At 55.3% G+C, this 25,903-nt stretch overlaps 13 protein-coding genes across 13 annotated transcripts; 5 read left to right on the forward strand and 8 right to left on the reverse strand.

The window, feature by feature from the left end:
- Window positions 1-88: 88 nt before the first annotated feature.
- DICSQDRAFT_169380 (yeats family protein) lies at window positions 89-1,039 on the reverse strand (the record flags this gene model as incomplete). The annotated part of the gene is made up of 4 exons (XM_007364995.1): window positions 89-584; window positions 637-673; window positions 725-953; window positions 1,010-1,039. The coding sequence occupies 4 exons, from the start codon at window positions 1,037-1,039 to the stop codon at window positions 89-91; spliced, it is 792 nt and encodes a 263-aa protein (XP_007365057.1).
- A 115-nt stretch (window positions 1,040-1,154) lies between these two features.
- DICSQDRAFT_104800 (uncharacterized protein) lies at window positions 1,155-1,699 on the forward strand. The gene is made up of 5 exons (XM_007364996.1): window positions 1,155-1,196; window positions 1,256-1,293; window positions 1,365-1,416; window positions 1,478-1,545; window positions 1,622-1,699. Exons 1-5 carry the CDS (start codon window positions 1,172-1,174, stop codon window positions 1,640-1,642), a joined length of 204 nt encoding a protein of 67 aa, XP_007365058.1. The 5' UTR covers window positions 1,155-1,171; the 3' UTR covers window positions 1,643-1,699.
- A 157-nt stretch (window positions 1,700-1,856) lies between these two features.
- On the forward strand, window positions 1,857-2,722 carry DICSQDRAFT_85199 (uncharacterized protein). The gene is made up of 2 exons (XM_007364997.1): window positions 1,857-2,100; window positions 2,159-2,722. Exons 1-2 carry the CDS (start codon window positions 2,044-2,046, stop codon window positions 2,609-2,611), a joined length of 510 nt encoding a protein of 169 aa, XP_007365059.1. The 5' UTR covers window positions 1,857-2,043; the 3' UTR covers window positions 2,612-2,722.
- Window positions 2,683-4,490, reverse strand: DICSQDRAFT_85204 (ribonuclease III). Its single transcript, XM_007364998.1, has 9 exons — window positions 4,436-4,490; window positions 4,324-4,374; window positions 4,112-4,258; window positions 3,955-4,045; window positions 3,852-3,895; window positions 3,711-3,793; window positions 3,644-3,657; window positions 3,090-3,592; window positions 2,683-3,020 (listed from the first exon to the last, which is right to left on the reverse strand). Exons 1-9 carry the CDS (start codon window positions 4,450-4,452, stop codon window positions 2,990-2,992), a joined length of 981 nt encoding a protein of 326 aa, XP_007365060.1. The 5' UTR covers window positions 4,453-4,490; the 3' UTR covers window positions 2,683-2,989.
- Window positions 4,491-4,772: 282 nt separating this feature from the next.
- DICSQDRAFT_85207 (phosphoadenylyl-sulfate reductase) lies at window positions 4,773-5,859 on the reverse strand. Its single transcript, XM_007364999.1, has 3 exons — window positions 5,404-5,859; window positions 4,984-5,352; window positions 4,773-4,920 (listed from the first exon to the last, which is right to left on the reverse strand). The coding sequence occupies exons 1-3, from the start codon at window positions 5,815-5,817 to the stop codon at window positions 4,849-4,851; spliced, it is 855 nt and encodes a 284-aa protein (XP_007365061.1). The 5' UTR covers window positions 5,818-5,859; the 3' UTR covers window positions 4,773-4,848.
- A 1,236-nt stretch (window positions 5,860-7,095) lies between these two features.
- DICSQDRAFT_126606 (uncharacterized protein) lies at window positions 7,096-8,327 on the reverse strand (the record flags this gene model as incomplete). Its single annotated transcript, XM_007365000.1, has 7 exons — window positions 7,096-7,149; window positions 7,188-7,324; window positions 7,395-7,507; window positions 7,557-7,751; window positions 7,800-7,892; window positions 7,954-8,124; window positions 8,188-8,327. The coding sequence occupies 7 exons, from the start codon at window positions 8,325-8,327 to the stop codon at window positions 7,096-7,098; spliced, it is 903 nt and encodes a 300-aa protein (XP_007365062.1).
- Window positions 8,328-9,456: 1,129 nt separating this feature from the next.
- On the reverse strand, window positions 9,457-10,026 carry DICSQDRAFT_39920 (uncharacterized protein; the record flags this gene model as incomplete). Its single annotated transcript, XM_007365001.1, has 3 exons — window positions 9,457-9,735; window positions 9,794-9,913; window positions 9,973-10,026. Coding segments are annotated over 3 exons (453 nt in total), but the record flags the coding sequence as incomplete, so codon positions are not given.
- A 282-nt stretch (window positions 10,027-10,308) lies between these two features.
- On the forward strand, window positions 10,309-13,114 carry DICSQDRAFT_135943 (cyclin-like protein). Its single transcript, XM_007365002.1, has 6 exons — window positions 10,309-10,373; window positions 10,453-10,752; window positions 10,824-12,431; window positions 12,490-12,824; window positions 12,889-12,984; window positions 13,043-13,114. Exons 2-3 carry the CDS (start codon window positions 10,540-10,542, stop codon window positions 11,664-11,666), a joined length of 1,056 nt encoding a protein of 351 aa, XP_007365064.1. The 5' UTR covers window positions 10,309-10,373; window positions 10,453-10,539; the 3' UTR covers window positions 11,667-12,431; window positions 12,490-12,824; window positions 12,889-12,984; window positions 13,043-13,114.
- Window positions 13,115-13,218: 104 nt separating this feature from the next.
- Window positions 13,219-14,460, reverse strand: DICSQDRAFT_85215 (type 2A phosphatase activator TIP41). Its single transcript, XM_007365003.1, has 4 exons — window positions 14,093-14,460; window positions 13,777-14,038; window positions 13,553-13,720; window positions 13,219-13,498 (listed from the first exon to the last, which is right to left on the reverse strand). The coding sequence occupies exons 1-4, from the start codon at window positions 14,416-14,418 to the stop codon at window positions 13,343-13,345; spliced, it is 912 nt and encodes a 303-aa protein (XP_007365065.1). The 5' UTR covers window positions 14,419-14,460; the 3' UTR covers window positions 13,219-13,342.
- A 180-nt stretch (window positions 14,461-14,640) lies between these two features.
- On the forward strand, window positions 14,641-16,590 carry DICSQDRAFT_180221 (dynein light intermediate chain; the record flags this gene model as incomplete). The annotated part of the gene is made up of 5 exons (XM_007365004.1): window positions 14,641-14,893; window positions 14,946-15,191; window positions 15,255-15,539; window positions 15,590-15,945; window positions 15,995-16,590. The coding sequence occupies 5 exons, from the start codon at window positions 14,641-14,643 to the stop codon at window positions 16,526-16,528; spliced, it is 1,674 nt and encodes a 557-aa protein (XP_007365066.1). The 3' UTR covers window positions 16,529-16,590.
- A 421-nt stretch (window positions 16,591-17,011) lies between these two features.
- On the reverse strand, window positions 17,012-22,382 carry DICSQDRAFT_135946 (uncharacterized protein). Its single transcript, XM_007365005.1, has 9 exons — window positions 22,280-22,382; window positions 18,672-22,215; window positions 18,530-18,615; window positions 18,459-18,473; window positions 18,191-18,393; window positions 18,004-18,138; window positions 17,857-17,940; window positions 17,604-17,795; window positions 17,012-17,471 (listed from the first exon to the last, which is right to left on the reverse strand). Exon 2 carries the CDS (start codon window positions 22,204-22,206, stop codon window positions 19,648-19,650), a length of 2,559 nt encoding a protein of 852 aa, XP_007365067.1. The 5' UTR covers window positions 22,207-22,215; window positions 22,280-22,382; the 3' UTR covers window positions 17,012-17,471; window positions 17,604-17,795; window positions 17,857-17,940; window positions 18,004-18,138; window positions 18,191-18,393; window positions 18,459-18,473; window positions 18,530-18,615; window positions 18,672-19,647.
- A 221-nt stretch (window positions 22,383-22,603) lies between these two features.
- On the reverse strand, window positions 22,604-24,016 carry DICSQDRAFT_104823 (alpha/beta-hydrolase; the record flags this gene model as incomplete). Its single annotated transcript, XM_007365006.1, has 7 exons — window positions 22,604-22,864; window positions 22,927-23,020; window positions 23,077-23,217; window positions 23,284-23,413; window positions 23,480-23,562; window positions 23,639-23,813; window positions 23,868-24,016. The coding sequence occupies 7 exons, from the start codon at window positions 24,014-24,016 to the stop codon at window positions 22,623-22,625; spliced, it is 1,014 nt and encodes a 337-aa protein (XP_007365068.1). The 3' UTR covers window positions 22,604-22,622.
- Window positions 24,017-24,560: 544 nt separating this feature from the next.
- On the forward strand, window positions 24,561-24,999 carry DICSQDRAFT_146630 (uncharacterized protein; the record flags this gene model as incomplete). The annotated part of the gene is made up of 3 exons (XM_007365007.1): window positions 24,561-24,641; window positions 24,701-24,832; window positions 24,889-24,999. The coding sequence occupies 3 exons, from the start codon at window positions 24,561-24,563 to the stop codon at window positions 24,997-24,999; spliced, it is 324 nt and encodes a 107-aa protein (XP_007365069.1).
- Between the last annotated feature and the right edge of the window lie 904 nt (window positions 25,000-25,903).

Genomic DNA, 25,903 nt, shown 5'->3' on the forward strand with positions numbered 1-25,903 from the left:
TCACAGACGAACTGTTCTATATCACTCGCATTGTATCATATTCGTACATCCTGTTCCGCACTGTATTGCTATTTCACATACACGATTCTTACTTCAATTTCGATTGGAGCGCTGCCTCGAGCTCTTTCTTGTACTTGTTGGATTCGTTCTCCTTCTCAATAAGCTTATTGCGCCACTTGTGGGTGTCCTCGACGATCTGCTTCAACGCCTTATCCAGCCTCTCCGCCTCCTCCTTCTCCATCTCCTGCGTGAACTCTGGCGTGCCGCCCTTCGATGCCTCAAGAGAAGCCATATTCGCGATGTGGTATGGGACTGGTCGCCGCTTGACCTTGGGGAGCGGGGTAGGAGGGTGAGCAGTGAGGATGTTGAGGAAAGACTGAAAGGGATCGTTGAAGACGATCTCGTCGTACTGCCATGAGTGCACGGGACCCGCCTTCAAGGCGTTTTCCAGAGTGGGGATCTCAGGTTCGCCGCTCTCGGGGGTGGTCCAAGGGTGGAGCTTGAGGTGGTGGTAGAACGTTATGGCCTTCTCGCCGGACTCTTGGACGAAGGTTATGCGAATGGTGATATCGAACTCACCCCACCTATGGAGCTCTTCAGTGCGAGAGGTCCAAAGGGGAAAGATATGGTACGTACCCTGTTTCTGACACTTCAAAGGGAGGCTTATCCACGTCTACCACACGCATGTGAGTCAAACGGGTAGGAGTAGCGCAGTAGCGCTTACTTCGAGTTGGATTAGGGTACGTATCGTGCAGCTTGAACGTCACCCGTTTGATGAAATAGCTCAAGTCATCCGCTCCTCCCACCTCATTAGAGTCTGGGGCAGAGGCGGCACTGCGTACGGCAACCGTCCATCGGTGCGTATGGTCGGGGCTAGGGAGCGCCTCCCGCTCTTTCGGAGTCAGGACCCACGCAGTGTTTCCATAGATGATAGGACGATGTATTGTAACTCCCTGTTGTCAGAAGGATATGAGAGAGACATTAGGGCAACGGGAGGCGGGATACGCACTCGGACACGGACGCGATCGTTGGAGGCCATGACGGACGCGGTCGAGGCGAGTCGCGCCGGTTCGGAAGTTAAGACTCCGCCTCGCGCGCTCGGACTCGAGCGCAACAGCTTTGACTTGCTCCTTTACCCCTCCCTTACTCCTCACCCCGACGTTGCGTCAAAATGGTCCTCAATGCTCTTGTGAACAGTCAGTGTGGTTTGCTACAATGCTAGCGAATCGTCTACCCACTAAGATTATTGCTAAAGAGCCTAACCGTGTCGTGGAGAAGCAGAAGCTCGTGCAGGTGAGTCTTGGTCTGCAATCCTTGCTTGCGGAATGGGACAGTCTGTTCAACCTTGTTTACCTGACTTTCAGAGCTCACACGAGCCCATATACTACCGTCTGCCTCGCTCGAAGCTCTACGTCAGTGAGTGTCCCGTCCTGACCCCGCCCATTGGTCTCCCCTTGATGGCGTTGCCTCCCCTCAGACGCGTACTTCGCCCTCTTCACGGTGGGCATGCTCAGCTCGACGTACGGTATCTACCGGCTCATCCGGGTGGGTTCTGTTGTCTCGTTTCTCCTTGTGATATATAAGCTCATGAACTCTCGTCCTTGCTTGTTATGTACAATAGGGCAAGCCCGCTGGTGAATGATTGGTCTAGCACACAGATGCAATGTCAATGTAGCCTTTCGTCGTTCTTAATTTCAACGCTCTAGACGAGGAACCTATGTTGTGTGAAATCGAAAGACCATGCGTGCGTTTGATGCGGTTTACCCGACCTCTCCCGGATCTCTCCGTGGCCTGCACTACTGTCTGGCTATCCTTTCAATGGTCCCGTCATCAAACGGTAGCGTGAAGAGGGGGCTCTGTTGAGCGCATCAATACTGCAGGATGACAGTGTAATGCAAGGAAAGAGTTATCCTTGGGATCATACCGTATGCTTGCACGTGGTCCAGACACGAGCAAGGACGCGCGCGAAGTCGGGCTGCCCAGTCGTCCACTTTGCCTCCTGCCCTCATCTATCTACCTACTCGTCTGCGCTCTCTACACGGGATGACGGACCAATATGTTGACCCGAAGGTCGCTCGCGCGTCCTACCGGCCCAAAAATGTATGTCTTACACTTGCCTAGCAGTCTCGGATCCCCCGACAAATGTTCCTGGCTCTAGGTGATGTCCCCGGGCCTGAAACGCGCGCGCGAGCCCTTCAGGCTCCGTAACGCAATCACCGGTCTCGCACTCGCCGGCTTCGCTGTCGGCGTATGGGCATACTCCATCAGCGCGGTGAAGCAGGACGACTTCGGAGACGTGGACGAGGAGGCACGCGCGCTCATGGCGGGGTCTGGGATCCAGAAGTCGGAAGATGGGGCGGCAGAGGCGGGAGGAGCGGCGGAGGTGTCGAAGGCGATTGCTGTCCCTGCCCCGGCAGCACCTACTGTCGTGTCACCTTCGATATCACCCCTCAGCGTGGGGACAAGACGGGGCATCCTACCACCACTTCTCGAAGGTCGGTTCCCCAGCCTCCTGGATCCCCGAACAGGCACTCTGGTCTGGAGCGCACCTCCAGTAGACAACGTTGGGAAGCTGGGGTCAACAAGTTCAGGAACAAGACGAGTCCTCTAGTGTCCATGAAGCGAAAAGTACATTTCCGCTTGCTTCTCCGTATTGTATTCATAATAGTAATCCCCATTCAGCATTTGATCTTGCATATCCAATATATAAGACACAAGGCACGTAGATCATAGCACATATGCACCACAAAGAAGCAACAGAAAAACACAAGTAACTGAAAGCAATCAGCGAGCATGACGAAAACACAGCAAAAGCAAGCGATGACACGCTAGAATCCATTTCCCTGCGGTCAGCATTCCATCCGTCCGAGTCCTGGGTATGAACGTCCGTCTAAGATAACCCTCGCACATTGACTTCACACCTGAGCGGGATGACCAGCTTCGTCTGCTGCGTGCATCCAGCGCGAGTCTGGAGACAAGGTGCCAAGGCTCAGGCAGCCGCGTAGAACCCTTCCGGCTGCCTTCGCATCCAGTCCGATTTCCAGTCAGCCATCCGTCCCCTTTCCTTGCGTTGCTTGGGAAGGACTCACGAAATGTATATGCCGAGGTGCACGAGCCCCTCCTTCGCGGCCTCGTTCCGCGCGGCTTTCTTCGTGCTCCCGCGCCCGCGCCCGAGGCACTCGCCCTCGCACATGGCGCGGACGACCCAGATGGGCGTCGTCTTCGTCCCCTCGCCCTCGCTGTCCGTGTACACCCACTCGACGAACTTGCCCTGCTGCTGCATGTGCTGGTTGAACAGCGAGAGGTGGCCGACGTTCCCCGGGATGCGCGGAGGCGGCGGGATAGACCAGGACGACGCTGGGATCCCGCTGTTGTCCGGGGTCGCGACGCCAGAGCCGCGCATAGGCGGGGTTAGGGAGACATGGCGGTAGGCAGAGTGGAGGAGGGGGTAGGGAGGGTCGGGATCCGGGGGAAGGCCGTGCTGCACGCGGACGATGCGGTACGCTTCGACAATGTAGGGACGGAAGAGCGGGTGCAGCCAGGTCTTCGTGACTTCAAGACCACGGTCAAGGTACACGCCGCCTACGAAAGACTACAGCGCGAGTTAGTTTGTCGTCTCGTCTTCGTTCGAGGTGCACGTTACCTCGAAAAGATCAGCTGGAAACGATTGTGAGTGCTAGCCTGAAGGCAAACAGTGCCTGTCCTCATACCTTGAATGTTTGTGGACGCTTGCAGCGTGATCGCCTGCGCAGGGTGCATGCGTAACCTCTCAGGCAGACGATACTGGACAGAGCTAAGAGAATGGTGCTCAGACTACGTGTCGATGGTGATCTCACAACGGAGATGCTCACATCGAGGCAAGGGTGGGGTTCCCAACGATTAGAGCGCGTATTTTCTGAACGGGACGGTGGTGTTAGTAGGGGCACGGTGGAGGCCAAAGGACCACTCGCTCACCGTAGAGGGCCCCACCCGCAAGCATGGGTAGACTTCTCTCAACAGCCCTGTCACAACCAAATTAAGTACAGTATCCCCGAGATGCTCAAGCCTATGGTCAGATCGGACGTCAGGAGACTTCGAGGCTACACGGCGCAAGAGGAGTAGGGGTGCCCACATCTCGTTGTCCGGACTGGGGTCATCTGGCATGTCCTCAAAGATATGGGTTGGGCGCGCAAAGAAGCTGCGATGGGTGAACACCTGCAAGCGCAGCTGCTCGGACTGTATGTCAGGTAGCGGGGGAAGTCCATTCGGGAACTCTGGCCTGCAGGAGTAAAACCAGCTTCGATATCGACCACAGGTAGTCTTCGTAGGCATATCGAGACGTACTTGATTGGAGTTCGCCCGCTGGGGAGGAAGATACGAGGCAGACCAGGCCCGCTGAACCGCACGAGTCATAGTCAGTTCCCTGTCTACTCGACGTCGATCGACGCAGACGCACTTAGCGGCGGACGCCATACCCGTAGCTCACTCGGCACAAGAAGAGGCTGGGAGAGGAGCAAGCATCTCTAGATACTCGCGGGGTATCAGTATATATGAGGGCGCCCTTGGCGTGGTTGCGGAGATCCATCGGACTCGGTTACGAATGGCTGAGAGACAAATCATGCTCAAGGTTCAATCGGATCGCTCGACGTCTACCGGTGATAGTATAAATGCACTGCTGAGCGTTTGCAGGGCGTTCGTTCGGCATCGGCGCACTGTCCAACATCATTTTGCAGGTTCATGGACCGGAGGTGGAGCGTGAACAGAGTCAAGGCGGCGAAACAGAACGAAGGGGACGAAAGCATAAGATAGTGCTACTATACACGAGTGGATAGCTTCCTAGAGCAGCAAGTAGCCACGCATCCTCCTCGATCATGCGATCGCCTCGACCGCCAGCGCCGACGCACTTTCTGAAGACTGTTGGTCGGCAGCCTTCTCCTTTAGCTACATCGGAGGGAGGTTCAGTCACCAAACTCAGCTGATACATGTACATGCGCAATAGCGTACCTTCTTCTCAGCCTCCGCCTTCAGCTTGAAGTAATCCACATGCAGACCGCACTCGGTCTTCTCCTGCTTGCCCGCCCACCGGCCCGCACGCTCACCAGCATCCCCCTCGCCGCTCTTCACAGTGCTGTGCCAGTCGCCAATGCTACGGTAGCCCTGGTCGAGGAGCTTGTTGCGCGGGACCTTGTTGTTGTCGACGTACCACTGGACGAAGGGGAACGTCCAGGCGAAGAGAGGATTGAGCTTGATGAGACCGGTGTTGTCGACCTCGAGAGGCTGCAGATTCGCGCGATCTGCGCCTTGGGATGCGCGGCGGCCGGTGATGACCGCCTTCACGCCGAGCTCTTCGTATGCTCTTCGAGCAGGCTCGACCTGTCAAAAACATTAGCGTTAGAAAGCGGGACAGCGTAAGGAACAGCGTACCTTCACGAGGTAGTCGTACAACGTCTCATCCGCCTCCCAGAGCTTCTGCCCGTGCTTTTTCTCGAAGTCCTCCACCGTCTCGCAACCCTTGGGCTTGTATACATGCACGTCGCGATTGTACCGCTTCTTGACCTCCTCGACGAGCTCGTAGGTTTCTGGAAAGTGATAGAGTGTGTCGACGAAGATCAGCGGAGGGGGATTTGGGGTGATCTTCGAAAGCATGTCAATGGCGACAAGGCCCGTGAGCCCAAAGGCCGTCGTCTGGAAGAGGCCGGGAACATGTTCATGAGCCCACTCGAGGATCTGCTCCGGGGTCACGTCGCGGAGGTAGGCGTTGATTGAGTCGATCTCCTCTTGGGAGAGGGGAAGCCTAAGGGGCTTGTCGAAGACCGGTTTGGCGGTGGATTGCGGCATTAGTGACGTAGCTTAAAGTATCTCTGGAGGCAAGGAATCAAGAATAAGAGTGCTGCCGTTGTGGTTTATGCAGGAAGGCATCTCGGGGTGCGAGTATAAGACGGAGCAGGAGGACGGAATGCGCGCGCTGGGAGTGGTCGACACCATAATGGCGCCCAGGTCCCACATGATTCAGCACATTCTCCAAAGTCACGCAAGGATACGCAGGCCCAATCGCCAGGAGGAGGTTTTGGTGTTGGCTATCGAGCCTGAGTGGCATGTCAAGCACAATTTGGAATAGGATGGAGTGATCTATGGCTCCTTAGAACGGGCGTACACAGTGCTGATTTTCGCGGGCCAATGGTCTCTGCGTTATTCCATCATACAAAGAGAGTATCTAAAATCCATTGACCCTGCATCCCATGTGAACGCAGCAGACTCCATACGAATAGAAACGTGGTGAGAGAAGGTTCCTCGAAGCGTCGATAGCCTGCCAAGGTACGGCAGCTGTAAGACGTGACTGTCTGACGTCTGACACAGGAGGATGTTGTTGCACGACGCCCGTAATCATATGATACACATCTCGGACCTATCGAACAGAGTATATCAGCAAGCAAGCAATGAATTGCGGCGAACGGCGAGTATATGAACACGTCAATGGGGACGCGTTCACTATAGTGCACTCAGATTGCAAATTACGACCATCATCCAGCTACAAAGCCGACGTTCATGAACGGTTCCTTCAAAATGGAACCTGCCCAAGCCCGAGGACAGCTGTATGGCAAGTTGCTTGGCTTCTTCATGATGACCACCCTGCCCGCCCGTGAGGTCGAGGGACAGGAAGCTACTAGATAAAGGGGGACAAATTTCACATACATGTACATCCAACCCATGACGTCCACGGTACCCGGAGACGTTTGCGAGATGATCTGTGGCAAAGGCTCAGGCGTAGGTCCGTACCCAGTACTGCCAGCCAGGAGTGTCGGCTGTCATCGTGGGTACTCGACATATTTTTTTCTCCATGTGCGCCCATTGCCTTCAATAGATCAGTTGGAAGAGCCTCATTGATGTGTTGATTCCGAGTACAAGGGTCCACCAGCGTTGCTACATGCAGGTGACAATGAGTCTTCGCCACGGAGACCCACTCCAGTACCATTGACAATCGTCAGCGAGTCTCTCATGAATATATCCGTGCCGGACTCACATCATAACGACACAAATGAATCGACACTGCACGCACTGAAAATCCATTGTACGAGATGCAGTCGATATACACTGGTCCTGAATAAAGTCCGCCCTTCATTTACGCATCCTCTTCTTGAACCTCTCCATCACCTGATGCAAGTGCGTCAGCTATACAGAATCCTCGGTTATCATGTGGCATGACTCACGATCTCGTCCGTCGCCATCTGTGCCCTATCCGATGGTCGACGATACTCGTGATCGTCGGGACGAAGGCCCATCGCCTCGAGCTTAGCATCACGCATGATATCCGCATCCGACTTCGCTTTGAGGTTGGGACGATAGACTGAGCCCAGGCATAAGCGTGCATGTCCTGAGCGGCACGAAAAGAAAACAAGATCGAGGGTGGCACGTACAACGGGCTGCCGCGAGATGGGCTTCGTCGTCCGCTTTCTTTGACCGCTCTTTACGCAGTTCGGATATCTGGCGTTTGGCCTTTTCCGTCTCCTCGATATTCTTGAGTCGTGTACTGGGAAGACCGTCAGCGGACGTGAGTGGCACGAGACAAGGGTACGCACTCCATGCCTAGATCAACCTCCGGTATCGCAGTCAGCATGGCAAGACTGTTCGTAACGTTCCCTTCCTCCTCCTTCTTCTGTGCAGCCTTCGTAAGGCGGAACAACTCAGCGTAGGGATCCGCTGGGCCTTCATCCTTCTTGTCGTCGTCTTTCGCACCCCGACGTAGCTTCATGTTCTCTTCAATATACGCCATCCTGGAGGGAGATGAGAAGCACGAAAGGGCACCGAAGGAAGCGACGTACATGTGTTTGTCGACATCAAGCGCATTGGTTTGCTGGGTGAAGTTGTTTGTGCGTACGACCCTCCGTGCTTTGGCTTCGGTGTCTTCGACATCCCTGGAGCATACAGTCAGTGCATCGAAGATGTGAGTTATACCATACCACAGGTGAGACTCACTCATCGTCCTCCTTATCTTGGGTCGAGGCACCTGGTCTGAGTCCGTACGCTTCCTCCTCAGCCTCCTTAGGCCGCTTGCGTTTCTTCTTCACGTCACCCTTCGTGAGCTTAGCAGCGTCAATACCCTCCCTTGCTTTCCTGAGTTTGCGCAGCTCAATCAAATCTGCGATACTACAGTGCGTTGTCGTCAGTCGTAGCGCATATACTCGACCTAAAGCACGCCCGAGTACCTACTCTAGCTTCTCCTCATCCTGCACCTGTTTTTCAGGAGCCTCAGCAGCAGGGGTATCATCCTCATCATGAGACAACAGCTGTCGTGTGCGGGGGGGTGGACGAGCACGTTTCTTGAAGACGGGGACGGGATCTGAGGACATGACAGTGAGCGGTCAAGCTTTCAAGCGTGCTCGGGCTGATTCCGAACAAAGCGGAAGTATAACGTCACGTGCGCGATACCCTCACACCATGCTGAGAGTAAAGAGGATTAAAAGTCAAGGCGAAATCCAAGACGTGACGGTGAGATTGAGACGGCAAGAGCAGATGGTACTAGTACAGATGGTAAAGATACAAGAGCTGCCGAAACTAATCCAACCAAACACATCTCCAGGCGATCTACCGGGACTCGATAGCAGGCGAAGCAGCCCTGGAGGCCGAAGGTGGTACAGAAGTGCCTTGTGCAGGAGGCGTCAATGACTCCCCTGCAGCCTCCACTGGCGCAGAGGTGACATGAGCAGATGGAGATGGTGGTGAGAGCGATGCTAGGCGTAGGAGGGATGGGCCGGTGCCCGGTGATGCAGGTCCGTGGAGTAATAGCGACTCCGGTGGACGAAGGCCCCCTCGGCGCAAACGTGGGGCGATGACTTGTCGACGATCTTCATTAAGGTCCGTGGTACTGGATCCGCGGGAGAGGGGGGCGAAGGACATCGGTTCTGGCGAAGCAGGAGACGACGCAGTTAAGGAATACCACATTTGTGATGAGCTGGGGTTTGAGTTCGCTACAGGCCAACCCAGCTCGTCGACAGTGATGTTGCCGAAGGATGACGCTCCCGCCCTGCGACGCGCCATCCAAGCGCTGAGATCAAGACCCCCTCTTGCGCCGGTATCTGTGGCAGAGGATGACGCTTCCGTTAGCCTGGTAGCGTCAACAGAACTTGACCTCCCAATGGTATCTGATGACGATTCCCCGCGTGGTCCATCATCCTGCGTTGTACTGTTCCTGATCGCAGAGCGACGACGCGACGTGAATCCCGCAAACTCGTTCGACGTGTCTATTGTCCTGGAGCGATGCGGGCGGCGGATGCTGCCTTGCCGAGTAAGAGAGGACGAGCCAGGACCACCGAGTCCCAACCAGCCTGCCGTAGCATGGCCAGCAGAGGGAGACCGTGGAGGGGGGCTGTTCATAAGCCAAGATCGTGAGGACTCTGGAGGGTGCGGGGAAATTGTGTTCCGTTCCGATGAACGTGACATAGAACCTGGAAGGTCATATGTCGACGGGAGATACGCGTCGTATAGATCCGTATTGATCTGCGCTCCTTCGAGTTGTCCAGAACTGCCCAACATGGTGCCGTATTCTTCATCTCCGTCGGAGTCTGATAAGATGTCATGGAACGTGGTGCCGTAGGGACGAGGAGGAGGAAGGGGGACACTGCGACGGGCGCGGTCTCTCAGAGAACTGCCGCGGTAGACATGCAAGGGGGCTGCCTGCATACGTAGGCTTTTCGCGGTCCTTTCTGAGATGAGTCGACGGTCCCCGGGATTGGGACGCTGTTTGCGTTCAGCCAATTCCTATGATGTTTGCTCGTTGAGGGGCTATGCACAGAACGTCGCAATTCGTGGGGCGTACCTTGACCAAAACGTCCACTAACGTCGCCGTGAAGGCATCTCCCTCATCTAGCTCCTCAACAAAGGCTTCGTACGTGATAGAGGGGTCATCCTGCTCGACCTTCATTCGTTTTATGGCGCCCTGCCTGTGAGGAGTCAGTAACTTTCAAGGAACTCACGTTGGATGGGCAGGTGAGACACTAACACCAAGTTTTTTATCTTGTTCCGAAGCACTTCGTCGTGATATTCCAAGGTCCTGCAGAGGTTATCTCAGCTAAGCCCTGTTTTTACTGTATTGCGGTTCTGACAAACCATTTGCCCATGGCGAAGAGAGGGGAAGCAGTGGTGGCAGTGGATGAAGGTCGGGAACCGGCGTTAGCGGGGTTCGATAAGGCAAGGGCCATCTGAACGCTGATTGGCTGGAGTGGACAATTACTAATACTTTTCCCCGATAAGCGCGGTTTAGGGAGGGTATGTGGCGCCCTGCCGCAATTGAGGCCTGCACGCTTCTTGTCGCTAACCTTCGCCATCTCCTACGTCGACGAGCCTTGGGCGGGTTCTGCCTTGCATACAACAGAGTATCTGCGTGGGCAAGTGCAGCGGTACGTCCTTTCCGAGGATCATGATATCATGAAGAGACAAATAGCCACTGAAGCTCACTGATACCAACGCCTTAACCAGAACAAAACTCGACGCTACCCAGCCAGCCGTTCCACCACTCATTTCTCCTGTCTACTGTCCTTTGTCGCTCCACAACCCACATCTGCTATGGCATACGCTCAGCCGTTCCCCCTCGCTCAGCCTCCTCAGAAGGCCCTGCAGCAGACTTTCGGCCCTGATCTCGCTGTCCGCCTCATCTGCCCTGAATGCAGAGATCCCAATCCGAACATTGTCGAGGAATTTAGCAGCGGGGACCTCGTATGTGGCACTTGTGGGCTAGTGCTGGGCGACAGGATCGTCGACACGAGAAGTGAGTGGCGGGTAAGTACCTACATTCACCGCAGATATTTACAATGCTTTGCGCTAGACTGTCTAACGCTAGTCGTATTTAGACGTTCGCGAACGACGAGGGTGACGACCCGTCCCGTGTTGGTGCGGCGTCTGATCCCCTCATGGAAGGGATAGAGCAGCTGGACACTACCATCTCCTTCAAAGACGGTGGCTCCGGCTTGGCGCGAGAGCTGCAGCGCGCAGCCTCTCGTGCGAACTCTTCGCGTTCAGAGCGCAATCTTTTGCAGGCGTTCCGGGACATCTCGAACTGGTGCGACCAATTCTCCCTCCCGAAAACCATCTCCGATATCGCGAAGCAGCTGTACAAGCGGTCGGATGAGGAGAAATTGCTCCGCGGCAAGCCTCTTGAGGCAGTGATCGCAGCCTGTATCTTTATCGCTTGTCGACAAGCGCATGTTCCCCGTACGTTCCGCGAGATCTGCAACCTCACCCACGTCAGCAAGAAGGTCCTGGGACAGTGCTACAAAGCACTCGAGCAGGCGTTCAACCTGACCCCCGGCGCGTCCCAGGACCGCCATGCGATCACCCCCAGCGGTACCACCGGTGCGGAGGACCTGCTGGTGCGCTACTGCAATCACCTCGCGTTGCCTCCGAATTTCCAGCCGATTTGCGCGGATATCATCGTCAAGGCTCGCGAACTGGGTATTGCGGATGGCCGATCGCCCGTGTCTATCGCGGGTGGCGCCATCTACTTCACGTGCTACTTGCTTGACAAGCCGAAGACCGTGCGCGAGATCAGCACGGTCGCAGGTGTCAGCGAGGGCACGATCAAGCTTGTCTACAAGCTCTATTATGCGGAGAAGGAGAAGTTGGTGAAGGAGGAGTGGATTAAGGATGGAAAGGCGAAGCTGGATAGGCTGCCAGTTGAGAGCAGTTCAAAGTGAGGATTCTCGCGATGGAGAGGACCGGAGGACCACGGACGCTGTTACTATACAGTATATAGCTCATGGAAAACCCGTAATATGCGACACCCGCTGTATGTATCATATTATGCGAAAATGACAAACAGGTTATCACCGACTTCCAGAGCAGCATCAAAAAGCTAGCGACCGAGATGGAGATGTATGGTGAACCACACAGTCGACACAAAGTGATGATACCATATGCGAGGGACTACGCTACCGTTTGCCCTTCTTGCCCTTACCACCTTTACTGGCCCCTTCCCTAGCTAGCGCTGCACTGCCCTTACCCTTGCTCGCTGACCGGATAGCCTTCCTAACGTTGAGGACATCACCGGATGAGTCCGAAGATTTCTTCGACTTCTTTGCCATGGGCTCCTTGTCAAGTTTTGAGATAATGGCAAGGTTTTGTGACTTCTCCTTCGACGCAGATGTCTCTGTAGGCTCGAACTGCAAAACATACGTCGCACAGTATCGACAAGGGGCTAAGGGTATGATCAGCCGTCCGGCTTACCTTTCGCTTGACACCCTTCAACGGCTTCTCGCCATCCAACTTGCGGTCGAACTTCCCCAAACTCGCCGTGCTTGTCCGAGTGACCGCGAGCGTCCGATCAATTGTCTTCTTCCGATCGTCCGAACTGGAGCCCGCCGCCGCCGCCCGCGCGAGGTTCGCAGAGCGCTGCTTCTCGTTCTTCGCGACGCGGGCCTTGCGCTCGTCACGCGCGGCTTTTGCGGGGTCAAAGTCCACATCTATCGTCGTATGAGTTCTGTGGGCGGATGTGCAGCGCGGAAGAGGGATTGGCCATACCGGCATTCGCAGGGACCTCGGTAAGCCATTGAACCTCCTTGTCCTTGTTCGCGCCCTTCCAACCCCAACGGTCGACCCACTCCTGCTTCTCCTCGTTCCAGACCTTTTTGTCCCTCCGCTTCTTCTGAATACCCTTTGCCTTCGCAAATTGCTCCCATTTGGTTGGAGGCTTGGGTTTGGGTAGAGGCTTCGCGCGGGGTAATTGTGTTGTTGGCGGGGGGAGCTGCGCTAACGGCCCATCGTCGGTAGATATCGTGGGCAAGGAGAAGAGAGAGGCGATGAGGGTTTGTACACCGTCTCGCGCAGTAGACATGAGATACTCTTCGAGATCGGCTCTGAAGATAGTTCCAAAACATTACGTCAGGTCAGGCGCAACGTACTAGAAGAGATCCAACGCACTCATAGCTTTCGGTATCTATTGGGTTGAGGTCGGTGACTGTTAGGAAACCGGCATCGACCTCGAGCGGGATGTCTTTCTCGACGAGGACTGCTTTTCTGGGGCCATATAAGTGATGAAGTAGAGATAGCAAGTTCAATTTGAGTTTCCACGCACTGCTTTGCTTGATGGGCAGCGAGAATGTCAGAGACGTCCATGGCACGCGCGAGCTTGGTCGGTGCAATGGTGAGAAGGTGGAGGAAGGGTGTCTTAGGCGCCTGTCACAAATTCTCGATCGCTTGGAACCCTCGCCCCTTTTGGTAATCGTTCAAAAACACCACCCTTGTGATTAACCACTTGCGCGGTATGTCATACCAAGGAGGAGCTGTTATACAGGATCGCTTAAAGCTACAGAACGTTGGTCTTCTGCGCACGCATCACAGCCAGACACTAGACCCCTATGTCGAAACGACTCGACTATTCCAACGTTGCGACTTCAATCTTCGTTCCAAGACCTCTCCACTTCGTTCCAGCGCCAACTTCCCGCGAAATCTCAGAGGGCATCTCTGACAGAATCTTCGCTATCCACATGGGATCCGTCAACGGCGTTAGATCGTCTCGCCTGGGTAACCGCTGCAATCCCAGGGTCAGCAGGAGCCTAAACAGATTGGACGAGGAGTAACTGACTACTTTGACCCTCTCGTAGGGTGCCTCCCAACCGCTTGTTTCGCGAACCACAAGAGACGGAGAGGACGCGAATGAGTGATATATGCGAGTGTCGTATGTGCGGAACAGGACGTTATCAACTCGCAATGTGAATCGCTGTAGAATGAATATGCACGTAGGCATTACACGCTAAGCAAGAGTGAATAGGTCAGAGTGGGATCAGGCCAGGAACAAGCCTGACGTACGATGCGGACAAGTAGATGGGAGGCGCCATTATCGTGAAGCTCATCCTCGTATAAGGGGATCTCGGCGTAAAATAAGATAGGATCGTGACGAGTGAGCTCCGCCAGGGGAATTGTGTGCTTGGCATTGTTACGCTCTGCAGGTTTCCACTTGATGTCTTTTGAAGACGACTCTAAGTGGCCTGGATATAGGGTTGTGTACGTCCAATCGTAGGGCTTTGTAGGGACGGTCGTGGGCATCGGGATCTGGGACAACGGATTTGTTCTGAGTACCTGTTAATGCCGCGCTTGACATTCCTTCCTCCGGGAGATGACATACCTGCTCTTTATCCAAGCGTCTGCGTAGCCAACTTTGACCCCTCCATCGCCATCTTCAAGCTCGCCATTCTTCACACCTTTGAGCGCCTCCTCCGTCGTGAATGCATACTTCCATCCGCTCGTTTTGTGCTCCAGCTCAAGCGAGTTGTTTCCGAACGTCATCTCCGGAAGAGGTATGCCTCCGATTGCAGCTTGCAACGCGTCGGATTGCCCTGCGTTCGAGATGGGGTTGGTGGAAGCGGTGATAGTCCACGGACCGATCTCTATCGTCCGAGAATTGGGTGATTCCAGAAGGCGATGTTGGGGTAGCGCGACTGCCGCAGACATGATGACCTCCTCATACGAAGGTGCGCGGATAGAGTAATAGCGGTAGGACGTCGTGACTATCGATTGCAGTAGGAAACAGTATGGATGGCGCGTCTGAAGAGGCGCGTCTCCGGAGTTTGAATGCACTCGTCCACTGTCCTGAAAGTGCCTGCACGTCTCTCTCCTGCCACCGGCTCTATTTACATCCAACGCTCTCTGACGACGTCCTCGTAGGCTGCTGCCATGGATAACTCACGACCTTCTTCACCGGACGCGCCGCCGCAGGACCTGTGGTCATCCATCCTAGATTCAGTCTCTACTACGCGCTCTATACCCTCCAAGCAGATAATCCTTCTCGGCGAACCATCTTCCGGAAAGTCTAGCTTAGCTTCCGCTCTTTTACAGAGACCTCCACCGGATGAGACAAAGGAGGAGACACGCATTGACTTCGCAATTGGCTACGACTGGGCCGATGTACGAGACGATGCGGATGAAGGTGCGTAGTATAACGTGCCCAGGAGATTTCATGTCTTATGTTCCTACTATAGATACCCTTGCACGCCTGTCCGTATACACCGTTCCGTCTTCTGCGCCTTCATTCACCGCGCTATTACCTCACTTTGTTCCGCCCCGCACCTCACTGCCGCATACCCTCGTAGTAATCGCCTTAGACTGGACGCGACCATGGTCATTCATTGAGGAGCTAGAGACGTGGTTGGACTGGGTCGAGAAGTGGGTCAAAGGGGATGGATCTCGTGAGCTCGATATCGCGAAGGAAGAGAACCGTGAAAGACGTGCGTACAAGCCAAATCCCTCTCATTCAACCGTCACTCATGGCTGTATCTGCGTTTCAATAGTACAAGCACACTGGCAGCATTATACGGAACCTTCTTCAGAGCCTCTTCCTGCAACGGCGACCGTCTCCGGCACTGTGCTGCCCTTAGGGCAGGGCACGCTTACGCACAATTCTGCCGGTGTTCCCATTGTGGTGGTCTGCACGAAAGCCGACTTGATAGACGAGGGCAACGATATCATCGGCTCTGGTCCGTCGGGCATGGGTGGCATGGTGAAAGGAAAGGGAGGCGAGTGGGAGGAGCGCACGGACAGTATCATGCAAATCTTGCGGACAATATGTTTGAAGTGTAGGTACTCCCATCTAGCTTCTCGCATTCGGCTGTTCACATTCTTCAAGATGGTGCTGGATTGTTCTACACTACTCCACAGCCCACAACGCTCCAAGTGCTGAGGCAATATGCATTGCATACGCTGTTCACGCCGCCTGCTCCTTCACCTTCGATGGGCGGTGAGGTCGTCGCTCCCCCCCGCAATCCATTCCCCTTCCAGACCAAACCGAACGCACTCGACCGCGACAGGATTGTTATCCCGGCCGGATGGGATAGCTGGGGCAAGATTGCAGTCCTCCGGGAAGGATTTGACGCGAGGTTGTGGGGAGAGGCTTGGGAGAACGATCTGGAAGGTGCAGACGATGACGACGGTCCTAAAGCAACCAAGTTGTATGCGAGCCTCGTCCCTGATCTCAGCCGTAAAGTATGTGATCCGACATCTCCTTTTGTTGCTTGGCTCACGTTTGCCTTAGCCCCCGCCTCTCCCTCCGCTCAACAACCCGACTCCGGAACAAGTCTTCCTGGCGAAGAATTACGACGAGAACGCAAAGAACCCCAATCGCGACCCCCGCGGCGCGTTCCGCAATCCCAATGAGACCGCGTCCGCGGGTATCGTCGGCCCTATGGGCAGCAGCAGCTTCACTCTGCCGAACGTCGAGCGCGCACTGACGGAGATGGAGAGCTCAGCCGCGGCTGGGACTAGCCCTCTCAACGTCAGCGTTGGGAACGACCCCGCGCGGAAGCTGGCCAGTCGAACGGGTGCGCGACCGCCACCTTCGACGCTCTCCGTCCCGACTGCCGGCGCGGCCATCCTCGGCCGCAGCACGTCCTCGACATCGCCTGCGCCTTTATCTGCGACGACGCCGAACTCCGCAGACGACCAGACGCAACACCAGGCGCTCAAGAAGTTCTTCGACGACCTAATTAACAAGAGGAACAAGGTGGACGACAAGGCTGCCACCGCGAAGAGCCCGGATGGGGATGGTGGGGCGGACGGGGGCAGCTAAGGTAGTGTGTATGTTGTTATTGCATCTCTTCTCTATTCCATTTGCATGGATGTGCTTGCCCCTCGAATATGCGCCATAGTCAGCGCCATGAGGCCCAGCACCAAGGCGAAGTAGAAGCTTCAGGTAGGAATCGTGTTTCGCTTAGAGTGACGGCTGTGGTTCACAGAGACGCCTGCTGAGCAACACAAAGAAAGTGCAGATGACTCAGCTGCTCAACATCTTAAGTACCAATCGAGGCCATTGTGAACGGGGACAGCTGCAGCGTGTACGCACGTCGCTTGGTGCCCTTAGCTCATTACTAACAGAAAACACATGGTCGCTTCTGTCGATGAGGAGTCACAAGATGATAACCGGTGGCTTGGGGTCCAGTCTAGACTCTGGGCAGAAGCGGCCGCCGATGATTCTTCAAAAGAGTCGCCCGTGTTGTGCGAACTCTGTCCACTTCGCCTCTACTACATCGCCCCTCTGGTGTAGAAAGGGTTTGCCAATTCGCTCTCATGACAGCTGACATCCGTCTCTCTGGGCTGCCCCCGGCTCTTATAGGCGTCCCCGTCCAAGAACGGCACCTTCTATCCACCGCGAGCGACGGAGCCTCGCCGGAGGATATGAGTGCTCAGCAGGATAGTCTTATCGCGGATACGTCAGGAGCTGCCACAAGCAATACATTGGGCCAAGACCCACACATCGCCCACCGGCCAACCGCGACTAGACTTGACAGTGCACAGACGGCCATTGGGTTGGTGGAAGGGAAGGCCCGAGACGAGAGTATCCCGGACGATAACAACCCGGGCATCCCTGGGCTCCCGGAGGCGGCTGTCGGGATGGCTTACCCACCGACACTGCAGTCGCCGGACACCGCATTGGCGGAGCCGTCTTCGGAGAGTCTGGGTCTACGTCGTCTCCGCATGGCGTCTTCGTTCTTGACCCTATTCCTCGCGGGCTGGAAGTCAGTCGAATTCCTTGTTTGCAGCCGGTGGAGAAATGGTGTCGATGGGCGCAAGCCCTGGCGTGACCCAGTCTCCGGTCCATGGCACTTATTGCATGAGACGTCGTTGTGCTCATCGATTCCTTGGACAGCGGGGGAGCCACCGGAGCTTTGCTTCCTTACATTGAGAGAACATACCACTATGGCTACGCGCAGGTCTCCGTACTGTTCGTGTGCACCTTTCTTGGATATGTCGTAGCGGCGGCGGGTGCAGGCACGCTTGCTCGAAGGGTCGGATTTGGGCATGCCATGCTCATCTCTGCTATGGTCGAGCTAGCTGGAGTACGTTCGGCCCTCGCGTTACAGTACTATGAAACAGAACTCACTGACCTCCGTTCGCCAGAACATCATCAACAGCTCCCAGCAGAGGAGTTTTGGATTAATGTGTTTCGGTTTCTTTGTTGTCGGTATGGCTTTCGCGACACAGGTAGGGCGGATCTCTTCAACGCGTCATTGTGCGGGCCTATGTACTGAATCGACCGTATTCTAGTTAGGACTTTGTAACGCTTACTTCGCTATTCTCAACAAGCCGCTCATGTGGACTGGGATTCTACATGGCATTTATGGACTCGGGGCGTTCGCTAGCCCTCTGGTGGCTACAGCTATGGTCACTCGCGGTGTGCCGGTCAGTCATCTTCCTCAGTTTTGCGGCGCACTAGGCTGAAGAAATATGACAGTATCATCTCTTCTACACCACCAATGTTAGGATGAATATCCCCGTGTTTGCTCTTGCTTGGGTAGCGTTTCGCAACTTGCACGCTCTACCTCAGAATCCGAATGAAAGGCCCGGTGAAACGGGTTCTGCTAGTCACGCCTTTAGTGCAACGCTACGCAGTCGTGCTGTATGGACACTTGCCATTTTCTTGATGCTCTACGTCGGGTGAGTAGCTTGCTCAACATATGGTATATCGTCGCAAGCACTGATCGATGCCCGGGCCATACTAGCGCTGAGGAATCGATGTAAGTGCACCTGGCTACACGTTCCTGATCTCTGGGTGTCACACTTCTTGTGCTAGCGGCGGGTGTATAGTGTCCTATATTCTAGATGTCCGCAACGGAAGCCCAGAGGGGGCATCCTGGGTAGCCTCTTGCTTTAATCTCGGTACGCCATTGTAATTGCCGATCCTCCGGTCCTCAAATATACTAAGCCTCCCCTAGGCATCGCGCTTGGCCGTATAATCCTCCCGCCCCTCAATATACTCATGGGCGAACGCCTCGCCGTCATCATCTATCTCTCCTTCGCCATTGGACTTGAGTGCCTGGCCTGGTTCCTCCCTTTTCTCGCCTCCACGGCCGTCTGCACTGCTCTCGTTGGGGTCGCAATCTCCACGTTCTACACCGCGGCGATCACGATGGGTGGCAAGCTCGTGCCACGGAACATGCACGCGGACGCATTCGCGCTCATGAGCTCCGTCGGCCAGAGCGGGAGTGCCTTTTGGCCGCTGATAGTCGGTATCATGAGCACCAAGAAAGGCATCTGGGTGGTCGAACCGACTGTGGTCGCGCTCCTTGGTGCGCAAGGCATTTGCTGGTTGCTTGTGCCAAAAGTTGGCAGACGGTCTGAATAGACAGATCGGTTCAGAGGAATACTGCGTATGTAGATAGATAGATGGTTTTTGAACTTTCAAGAGGTCTCTACATAGCCCTATTCTACAGCCTAGCCATACCATTAGCTGCAATACGAAGACCTTACCACCACAGCATTCAACGTCGCCGAAAGATTGGGTCGAAGGAACTGAAAAAGATCAAAGACGTCAAACGTAGAAGAACCGTGTATTCGTGACACATAGACCATTGAAGACGGTACTGAAAAATACGATAGCAGCAGTGTCAAGGGCACACAGTGATGTAAGGAAGCTGAGCAGCATGAACGGTATGCCATACGTAATATCATTGACAGAAGAACACAAGATTGGGTCGTGACAAAGGGCGCGATACATGAGACATGGTGTAACGTATAATAGCAGGAGCATGAGGATGACAATGGTTATAAAGACACAGGGATGATGACGACGATGACGCAAAGTGGTGAAAGAGTCGAGGACGGTGCGCAGAATGAGAACGTCCAAGCGTGCATACACGATGAGCAAAAACGCAAAGCCAGAGATAGGTGTGAAGCAAGGTGCAAGATTGACTAGTAGTAAACGACGGGCTGAGACGGATGATGTTGGTGCTCCGGGGGATACATCTCGTACTGCATCATCTGCCCCGACATGTCCACATACGGCGGGTAGCCGTACTGCTCAGGGTAATAGTACGGCTGCGGGTACGGGGCATACCCGATGCTCTCCATCGATGGTGTATGGGCGTGGCCCATAGGCGGTTGCGACAGCGCCTCGTCCGTTGCACCGACATCCTCAACGGACAGGTCCTGTTGCGGATAGTAGGGACCCTCTGCAGGGTATGCTACGGACAGGTTGCTCCGCTGGTGAGAAGCCCGAGTAGGCTTCTTGCTTTCTGCAGCCTCGGTAGGGGCACGGATCTCGATGCGACTGCTTTGGCGAGCGGGTGAGAAGATGGGCACTCCAGTGGTGGGATCGACGAACGACTGGATAGGAGTATGGGTATGCGGCGTGTGAGGATGAGCAAGGAAGTCGGGGGAAGCAGCCGAATGGTGGCGGAGGTGCGACGGAACAAACGGTATACTCATAGACGGATGATGTCCGTGCATCATCGGACGAGGCGTATACATGGGCGGCGGCGTAGGTTGGATGTACACGGCGCGACCGGTGGCATATTCGTACGCCATACCCTGGCTGTTTACACCGACACCTGGCGGAAGCGCCGGTGCGTAGCCATATGGCGACCCGTACGGCGGCGACGTGGGTGGGGGAACAGGGGAGAAGCTTGTTTGGAGAGGGTGTAGAATCGGGGGCTCTGGACGCGATTGCGACTCTTCTCCGGGCGCTGTAACAGAAGGGCTCAAGTTTGTGTCCTCGGATGGCAGAGGGTTCCGAAGAATGGTTTCCTGGATCTGCACGCTAGGTGAAGAAGAACCACCATCGATAGGGAGAATCGAAAGCTGCTCGATGGGATTATGAGCGTCAACCTCCGCCGGTTGTGAGAGTTGCGGCGACGGCGTCTTGGACTGGCCAGACACAGCTTGCGGAGCGTGAGCTGTGGGCACAGAGGGAGACGGCACCGAGAAGTCGATTCGGCGATTCGGCACTGCGTTAGGCCGTACAGTGAAGACTTCCTCAATAGAAAGTTCCTCGACAGTAGTCGCCAGTTCCTCCCCTCCTGCAGATGCCACGGGCACCTCTTCGACGACCTTGGTCTTGCCAAATGCGGCTGGCATCCGGACAATAATGGGCTTCTCCGCGTCGAGCGATGGGGAAGGTGTCTCTTCGGGCTTGTCGGAAGCGCGAGCAGTAGACGTGCGTGGCGGGAGTCTGACTATGAGTGGCACCTTCCCTCCCGGCAGCTTGACCCGCACTCCGGGACCAACGCCGGGGCGAGGTTTAGTAGCGGCGTCGTTGTACAGGAAGATGTCGTGCTGCTTTGTCCACATGCGCTCGGGCTTCTGCGCGTACCAGACGCGGTCCCCCATCGAGACGTTTGAGGTAAGCGGACGTTGAGTGGCCGTTGGGGAGCCGCCACGAGCGAAGGCACCTCCTCGCCCACGGGCGGGAACAAAGCCCCTTCCACGGAAGCCAAATCCTCTTTGCAGGACTGCATTTGCCTGTTGCTGTTCCTGCAGCGCGCGCCTACGCTCATCTCGCCTCTTCATCTCCTCGAACCCGTCATGTGTCCAGGGTCGCTCAACGGGTGGCACATCAGCTGACTCCTCTGGCGCGACGCTCTCGTCCCGTGGGGATGAACGACTGGGGAAGAAGCCACTACGCCCACGACCGCGCATACTAAACGCACCACGTCCACGACCTCGCGACTGCCAACGGCCTCTCCACCATCCGCTCAGGCTGCGCAGGTCTTTGTCCAAGAGACGGTCGTCATGACCCCAGAATTCTCCCACCTTAGGAACGAAGGACGGGTCTGACTCGAGACGTTGTTGGTACGCTTGACGAGCCGTCTGACCGCGAGAACGACTGGGTAAAGCAGAGTGCGGGTGTGGCTCGTCGGAGGTGGACGCGACGGGTCCCTGCTCCTGAAATTGCTCTTCAGCCGGCTCTTCTTGAGAGGTAAGAGCAGCGGGGGGAGGGGCAGATGTTGCACGAGCAGCGGCTGACTTCTTGACCGCCTTGTGGCTTTTGCGCGAGCGATGAGCAGGGGAAGGAGCCCGAGGCTCAGGGAGGTGATTCGAGGCCATGTCAGCAAAGTCGATTACGGGCAGATCGGCCGCACCATTCTCGGCCTCCCCAGCAACCATCTCTGCCCAATTGGTGGTATCGGCAAAAATGCCTGCTTGACTGCTCGATGGATCCTTGACACCACCGTTAGCCAAGCGATCAAGCTCCACAGGAGGGGGACTTTGAGTTGTCGACGGTGTTACGACTTCGGAATGGACATCTGCGTGAAGATCGGAGGAGGTGGACTCTGAGTCCGAGTCGGAATCAATGGAAGAGTTGTCATCGTCTGTTTCCGAGTCTGTCCTGACCTCCCGTACGATTTCTTCATCGCTTTCAAACTCGTCCTGGGTCCGACCTCTCCTCTTGACAGCACGCCGTTTCCTAGGCACTGGGTTTGAGTATGACCGTTCGATGTGGCGTGCAGGCTTGGATGATGCGGAAGGCATTTCGGGTGGCTGACGGAGCAGGGACAATGCGATCAGGAAACGTCCGCCGCAAAGTTTTAAGCGAGTCACGTACAACTATGGTCTCGGGGAATCGTGGAAGATAGCGAGCCTGATGCAGGGTCTGGAAGAAAACAGGTAGAAGAAGGGCAAATGGACTGAGTGAAAAGGCGTGGCCTCGTCGTGAGTGGCGACGAGGAGAGGGAGTCGACGCACAGCAGGTTCCGTCACGCCGTCGGCCCCGTGATTTGTCAGCAGCTCTCATCGCCCGCATTTGGCCACTTCTCTCTCGACACCCAGCCACCTCCTACCGCAGTTCTAACTCGTGTGCACATATCCCCGCGCACTCACTCTCAATGAATGCACAAGCCATGTAAAAGCAGCCGTTATCCGGAAACTATCGTGCTATATAAATAACTCTACAACTTCGTCGGCACAGCATCGGGGAGGTGCGCTCGGAGGAACCTAGGTATGCTCTCGTTTATGCGATCCTTGCATTCCACCATGAGCCAATGTCCTACACCCTCGATGAGTTCGATCTGCGCTTGAGGGATCAGTTTCTTCGTGGCCCCGAGAGCCGCCTGATTGGAGGTAGGATCATCCTTGCCAATCATGAGGAGCACCGGGAGGTCAGAACGCGGAGCCTGCAGGATAGTTCCATCTGCAGTCGGAGTGCCACCCAGTCAGTATGATGTTTCTTATGAAGGCATGCGGACGACTCGCCTCTCTCTTCCTCAAAACGGTATCGGGTCGTTCGATAGTAATTCAACGGCCCATTCATGCTGTTCGCAAATTGCGACAAGTAGTAATCGTGCTCCTGCAGGTCGACATGCGTCAGCTACACACATGACACCGGCGACTAATCTCTCTGACCTCTTGCGTCAGGTGGCCCGTATGCCTCTCAGTACCTTCCGCGGTCTCGAATAACGCCTTCAGGCCGCCGGGAAGAGTCCACTTTGACAGGCCTGGGGTGCCCCTCCGGTTACGGAAGATTAACCTAAAGAATCGGGAAAGCTAACAGCCAAGGCGAATGAGCGGCCCGAGCGCGTAGGAATTCCGATCCAACGCAAATTGCGTTACCTGATTTTCCAACTCGGCGTTTGTGCTCTTCTCCTGGAAGTAAAGTTGGTACCCCCAGTTTGGATATCTCTCGACTAGCGTCTCGAGAGGCGTGTATTCTTTCGCTGGTGGGATGAATGGCACTGACAAACTAGACATCCGAAGAATGGGCGTGAAGATCAGCACCGAGTCATAACTGCCCGCTGACAGAACCCACAGGACCAATGCCAGCAATCTGTCGGGATGCCACAGGGCGAAACGAGATGCCATGAAGCACCCCCAGTCGTGGCCAATAATCACCTGTGCAGCGCAGTGTTGGAGTATCGTTGGTAAGTAACGGAGTCCGAGCGTAAGTGCAACAAATACGTCGACTAACAGCTTTCGTTATTTGCAGAAGATCCAAGAGAGCTGCTATGTCGTCGCAAATTCGTCTGGAGGTATATTGGATCGCATCCTCGGGCTTGTCGCTCCCACCGTATCCCAATTTATCCGGAGCCACAACGCGGTACCCGAGCTCTACCCATGGCTTTATCTGATACCGCCAGCCATACCTGCCCGAGGGTCCTTCAGTCCGATCACGGGATACGACCTTAGCATCCACTCACCAGAAGTCCGGGAACCCATGGATACACACAAGAGTAGTTGTGGTGGTAGGGTCGTAGTTTGTGGGGAGTTGATCGACGAAGTGATATTTCCGACCAGTGGGAAGGAGCGCAGTGCGGTGATTGAAGCTTGCAGGATTTGCAGGATCCATGGTCTAGTAGCAGAGATACTGATGTATGTCGCTTTCTTGTGTGGCTTTTAAGCTTAGAGGGCGCTTGGTGGTACCGGTAAGTCTGAATGGCCGAAGAAACACCCTACAATCAGACACATCAAGCAACGGAATGTATAATTTCTGCGATAATTCCAGTCGCTCAGAACGACTGCATCGCCTTCTCTAGTCGATCTTCCCCACGTAAGCACGCCACGAGGAATGTTTTTGGGAACGCATGATGAACTGAGGCACACTGACATCGCAGGAAGAGGAAGTCTCGAGCCTCGCAGTCAGCCGTCTCCGACGTTCATTCGAGCCTCGGATGAGTGCTCGCACACCTCCGGGCCGATGAGACCACACCGCCCGCACCAAGAATTCGCATGTCTTGACACCGTCCCACCAAGCGCTGCCACAGCGTCATCCGGAACCGCTCGGAAAGGCTGGCGGGTTCTGCCCCCCTGTACGCGCTTCAACGGTGGTTCCGTCCTCCGTCCACGATGTGATCAGCATCGGTAGGCGTACACTCCGGTCTGGGACAGCGAATATGAGACGGGACGAAGACGGAGACGAGACGAGCGGGTACGGCCCAAGCACAGTGCACATACGGCAACGCGACACTGCTCAGGTATGTCCGCAGCGTTCGCATGTGACCGGGCGGGGATGCGTGAGATTCATGATGTCCAGGCACTCTTTGCACGGACGACGCGTACGCTTATCGCCCAGATCGGACATATTGACGACGCTCCCGAAACGCCATGGACGAATTGCTCTGAAGTGGTCGATGCCGGCACGGTCTTGTACGAGCGGTTTGTCCGTGTACGTACGCAGCCTACTTCAAAGAAATTACTCCCTCATTGCTGATATTGGGATAGATCACCACCTGGCATGGTTTCGCAGACTTCAGTCTGAGACCCTCGTTGGCGCGAGATAATCCGTCCATGTCTGGCACTTTTCTCCTCTCATCAAGGCGGCCCGCTTTCTAGAGAAACCGTTCGGTTCATCGGTACACGCAATTCGCATCTAGCGAAGGAAGCCACCAAATTAGGCTGTGTTTCAGACTTATCGAATGTGTCTCCTTGACCAGAAAGCAGAGCTGGCTCATCGAGCCCGACCGCCCAGGAGCCGGCTCGCTAATCCAGGGATGGTCGCGGCCGATGATCAAGCTTTGAGTCGAGATCGCGCCTCCTCTACGATCAGGACGCAACGTGGGCCTACTACTCCACCCGGTCGTTTGATCCCCGGAAGTGAACGGCACGAGTATCGTGATAAAGTCAAGGATTGAGGTAATTCACGTACTACTATCTGGGAAATCCTGCGGCTTACTACTTCTCAAACCTCGTCTCTAGCTAGATCGCCTGCTCTTGTGCATGATCTGAGCTGTTAGAGAGTAACCACTGGGTCAAGGCATGCACTAGTGCGGGTGCCCAGTGTGAACCCCGAATACTCGACGCCATGTACTCTTAGACGGACTTGCTTCTGGACCGCTACAGAAGCTCGAAGATCAATCCTGCATGTATTTTGCACAGAGTGTTCGTGTTTTCTTCATCCGGATATCTTCGCGCCGACAGTACCTCCAGTGTCACAGGGGCTGCTGAGAAGATGACATCAAGAATGCCCTGTGAACTAGAAGGGTTTTAGGTTCGCATATCGTGCTGCCTTCCTATATATGAGACCGGTACTCCTCCATCCGGATGTCTCTAGCGCGATTTCGGTTGCGCGCTGTGGGTGCTTCCCGGGTGCTCGTGTAGAAGCACATGGCGCAATACATTGGCCGGGGAGAAAACTTCTGCCCTCAGTGAAATGTACTCCCTGCACGACGCCATCGGACGGACTCCGTTGTGTGAGTCATTGGACTCTACATCTCTTATCCCGCTGGTCTACTCGATG

This window comes from Dichomitus squalens, assembly GCF_000275845.1.
Source record: "Dichomitus squalens LYAD-421 SS1 unplaced genomic scaffold DICSQscaffold_10, whole genome shotgun sequence".
NCBI lineage: Eukaryota > Fungi > Basidiomycota > Agaricomycetes > Polyporales > Polyporaceae > Dichomitus > Dichomitus squalens.

Coding starts and splice junctions, on each gene's coding strand:
- DICSQDRAFT_85215 (XM_007365003.1), bottom strand. CDS start 14,418: ATGTCTGCGGCAGTCGCGCTACCCCAACATCGCCTTCTGGAATCACCC. Junction 14,039..14,092: donor GACGCTTGGATAAAGAGCAG/GTATGTCATCTC, acceptor ACAGGTACTCAG/AACAAATCCGTTGTCCCAGA. Junction 13,499..13,552: donor CCTACGAGAGGGTCAAAGTA/GTCAGTTACTCC, acceptor CTGGGATTGCAG/CGGTTACCCAGGCGAGACGA.
- DICSQDRAFT_135946 (XM_007365005.1), bottom strand. CDS start 22,206: ATGCCTTCCGCATCATCCAAGCCTGCACGCCACATCGAACGGTCATAC.
- DICSQDRAFT_104800 (XM_007364996.1), top strand. CDS start 1,172: ATGGTCCTCAATGCTCTTGTGAACA. Junction 1,197..1,255: donor CCTCAATGCTCTTGTGAACA/GTCAGTGTGGTT, acceptor TTATTGCTAAAG/AGCCTAACCGTGTCGTGGAG. Junction 1,294..1,364: donor AGAAGCAGAAGCTCGTGCAG/GTGAGTCTTGGT, acceptor CCTGACTTTCAG/AGCTCACACGAGCCCATATA.
- DICSQDRAFT_85199 (XM_007364997.1), top strand. CDS start 2,044: ATGACGGACCAATATGTTGACCCGAAGGTCGCTCGCGCGTCCTACCGG. Junction 2,101..2,158: donor CGTCCTACCGGCCCAAAAAT/GTATGTCTTACA, acceptor TCCTGGCTCTAG/GTGATGTCCCCGGGCCTGAA.
- DICSQDRAFT_85207 (XM_007364999.1), bottom strand. CDS start 5,817: ATGCCGCAATCCACCGCCAAACCGGTCTTCGACAAGCCCCTTAGGCTT. Junction 5,353..5,403: donor TGTACGACTACCTCGTGAAG/GTACGCTGTTCC, acceptor TGTTTTTGACAG/GTCGAGCCTGCTCGAAGAGC. Junction 4,921..4,983: donor AGGCGGAGGCTGAGAAGAAG/GTACGCTATTGC, acceptor CCTCCGATGTAG/CTAAAGGAGAAGGCTGCCGA.
- DICSQDRAFT_85204 (XM_007364998.1), bottom strand. Junction 4,259..4,323: donor AGCGGGCGAACTCCAATCAA/GTACGTCTCGAT, acceptor TTACTCCTGCAG/GCCAGAGTTCCCGAATGGAC. Junction 3,896..3,954: donor TGCGGGTGGGGCCCTCTACG/GTGAGCGAGTGG, acceptor CGTCCCGTTCAG/AAAATACGCGCTCTAATCGT.
- DICSQDRAFT_135943 (XM_007365002.1), top strand. CDS start 10,540: ATGGCATACGCTCAGCCGTTCCCCCTCGCTCAGCCTCCTCAGAAGGCC. Junction 10,753..10,823: donor ACACGAGAAGTGAGTGGCGG/GTAAGTACCTAC, acceptor AGTCGTATTTAG/ACGTTCGCGAACGACGAGGG.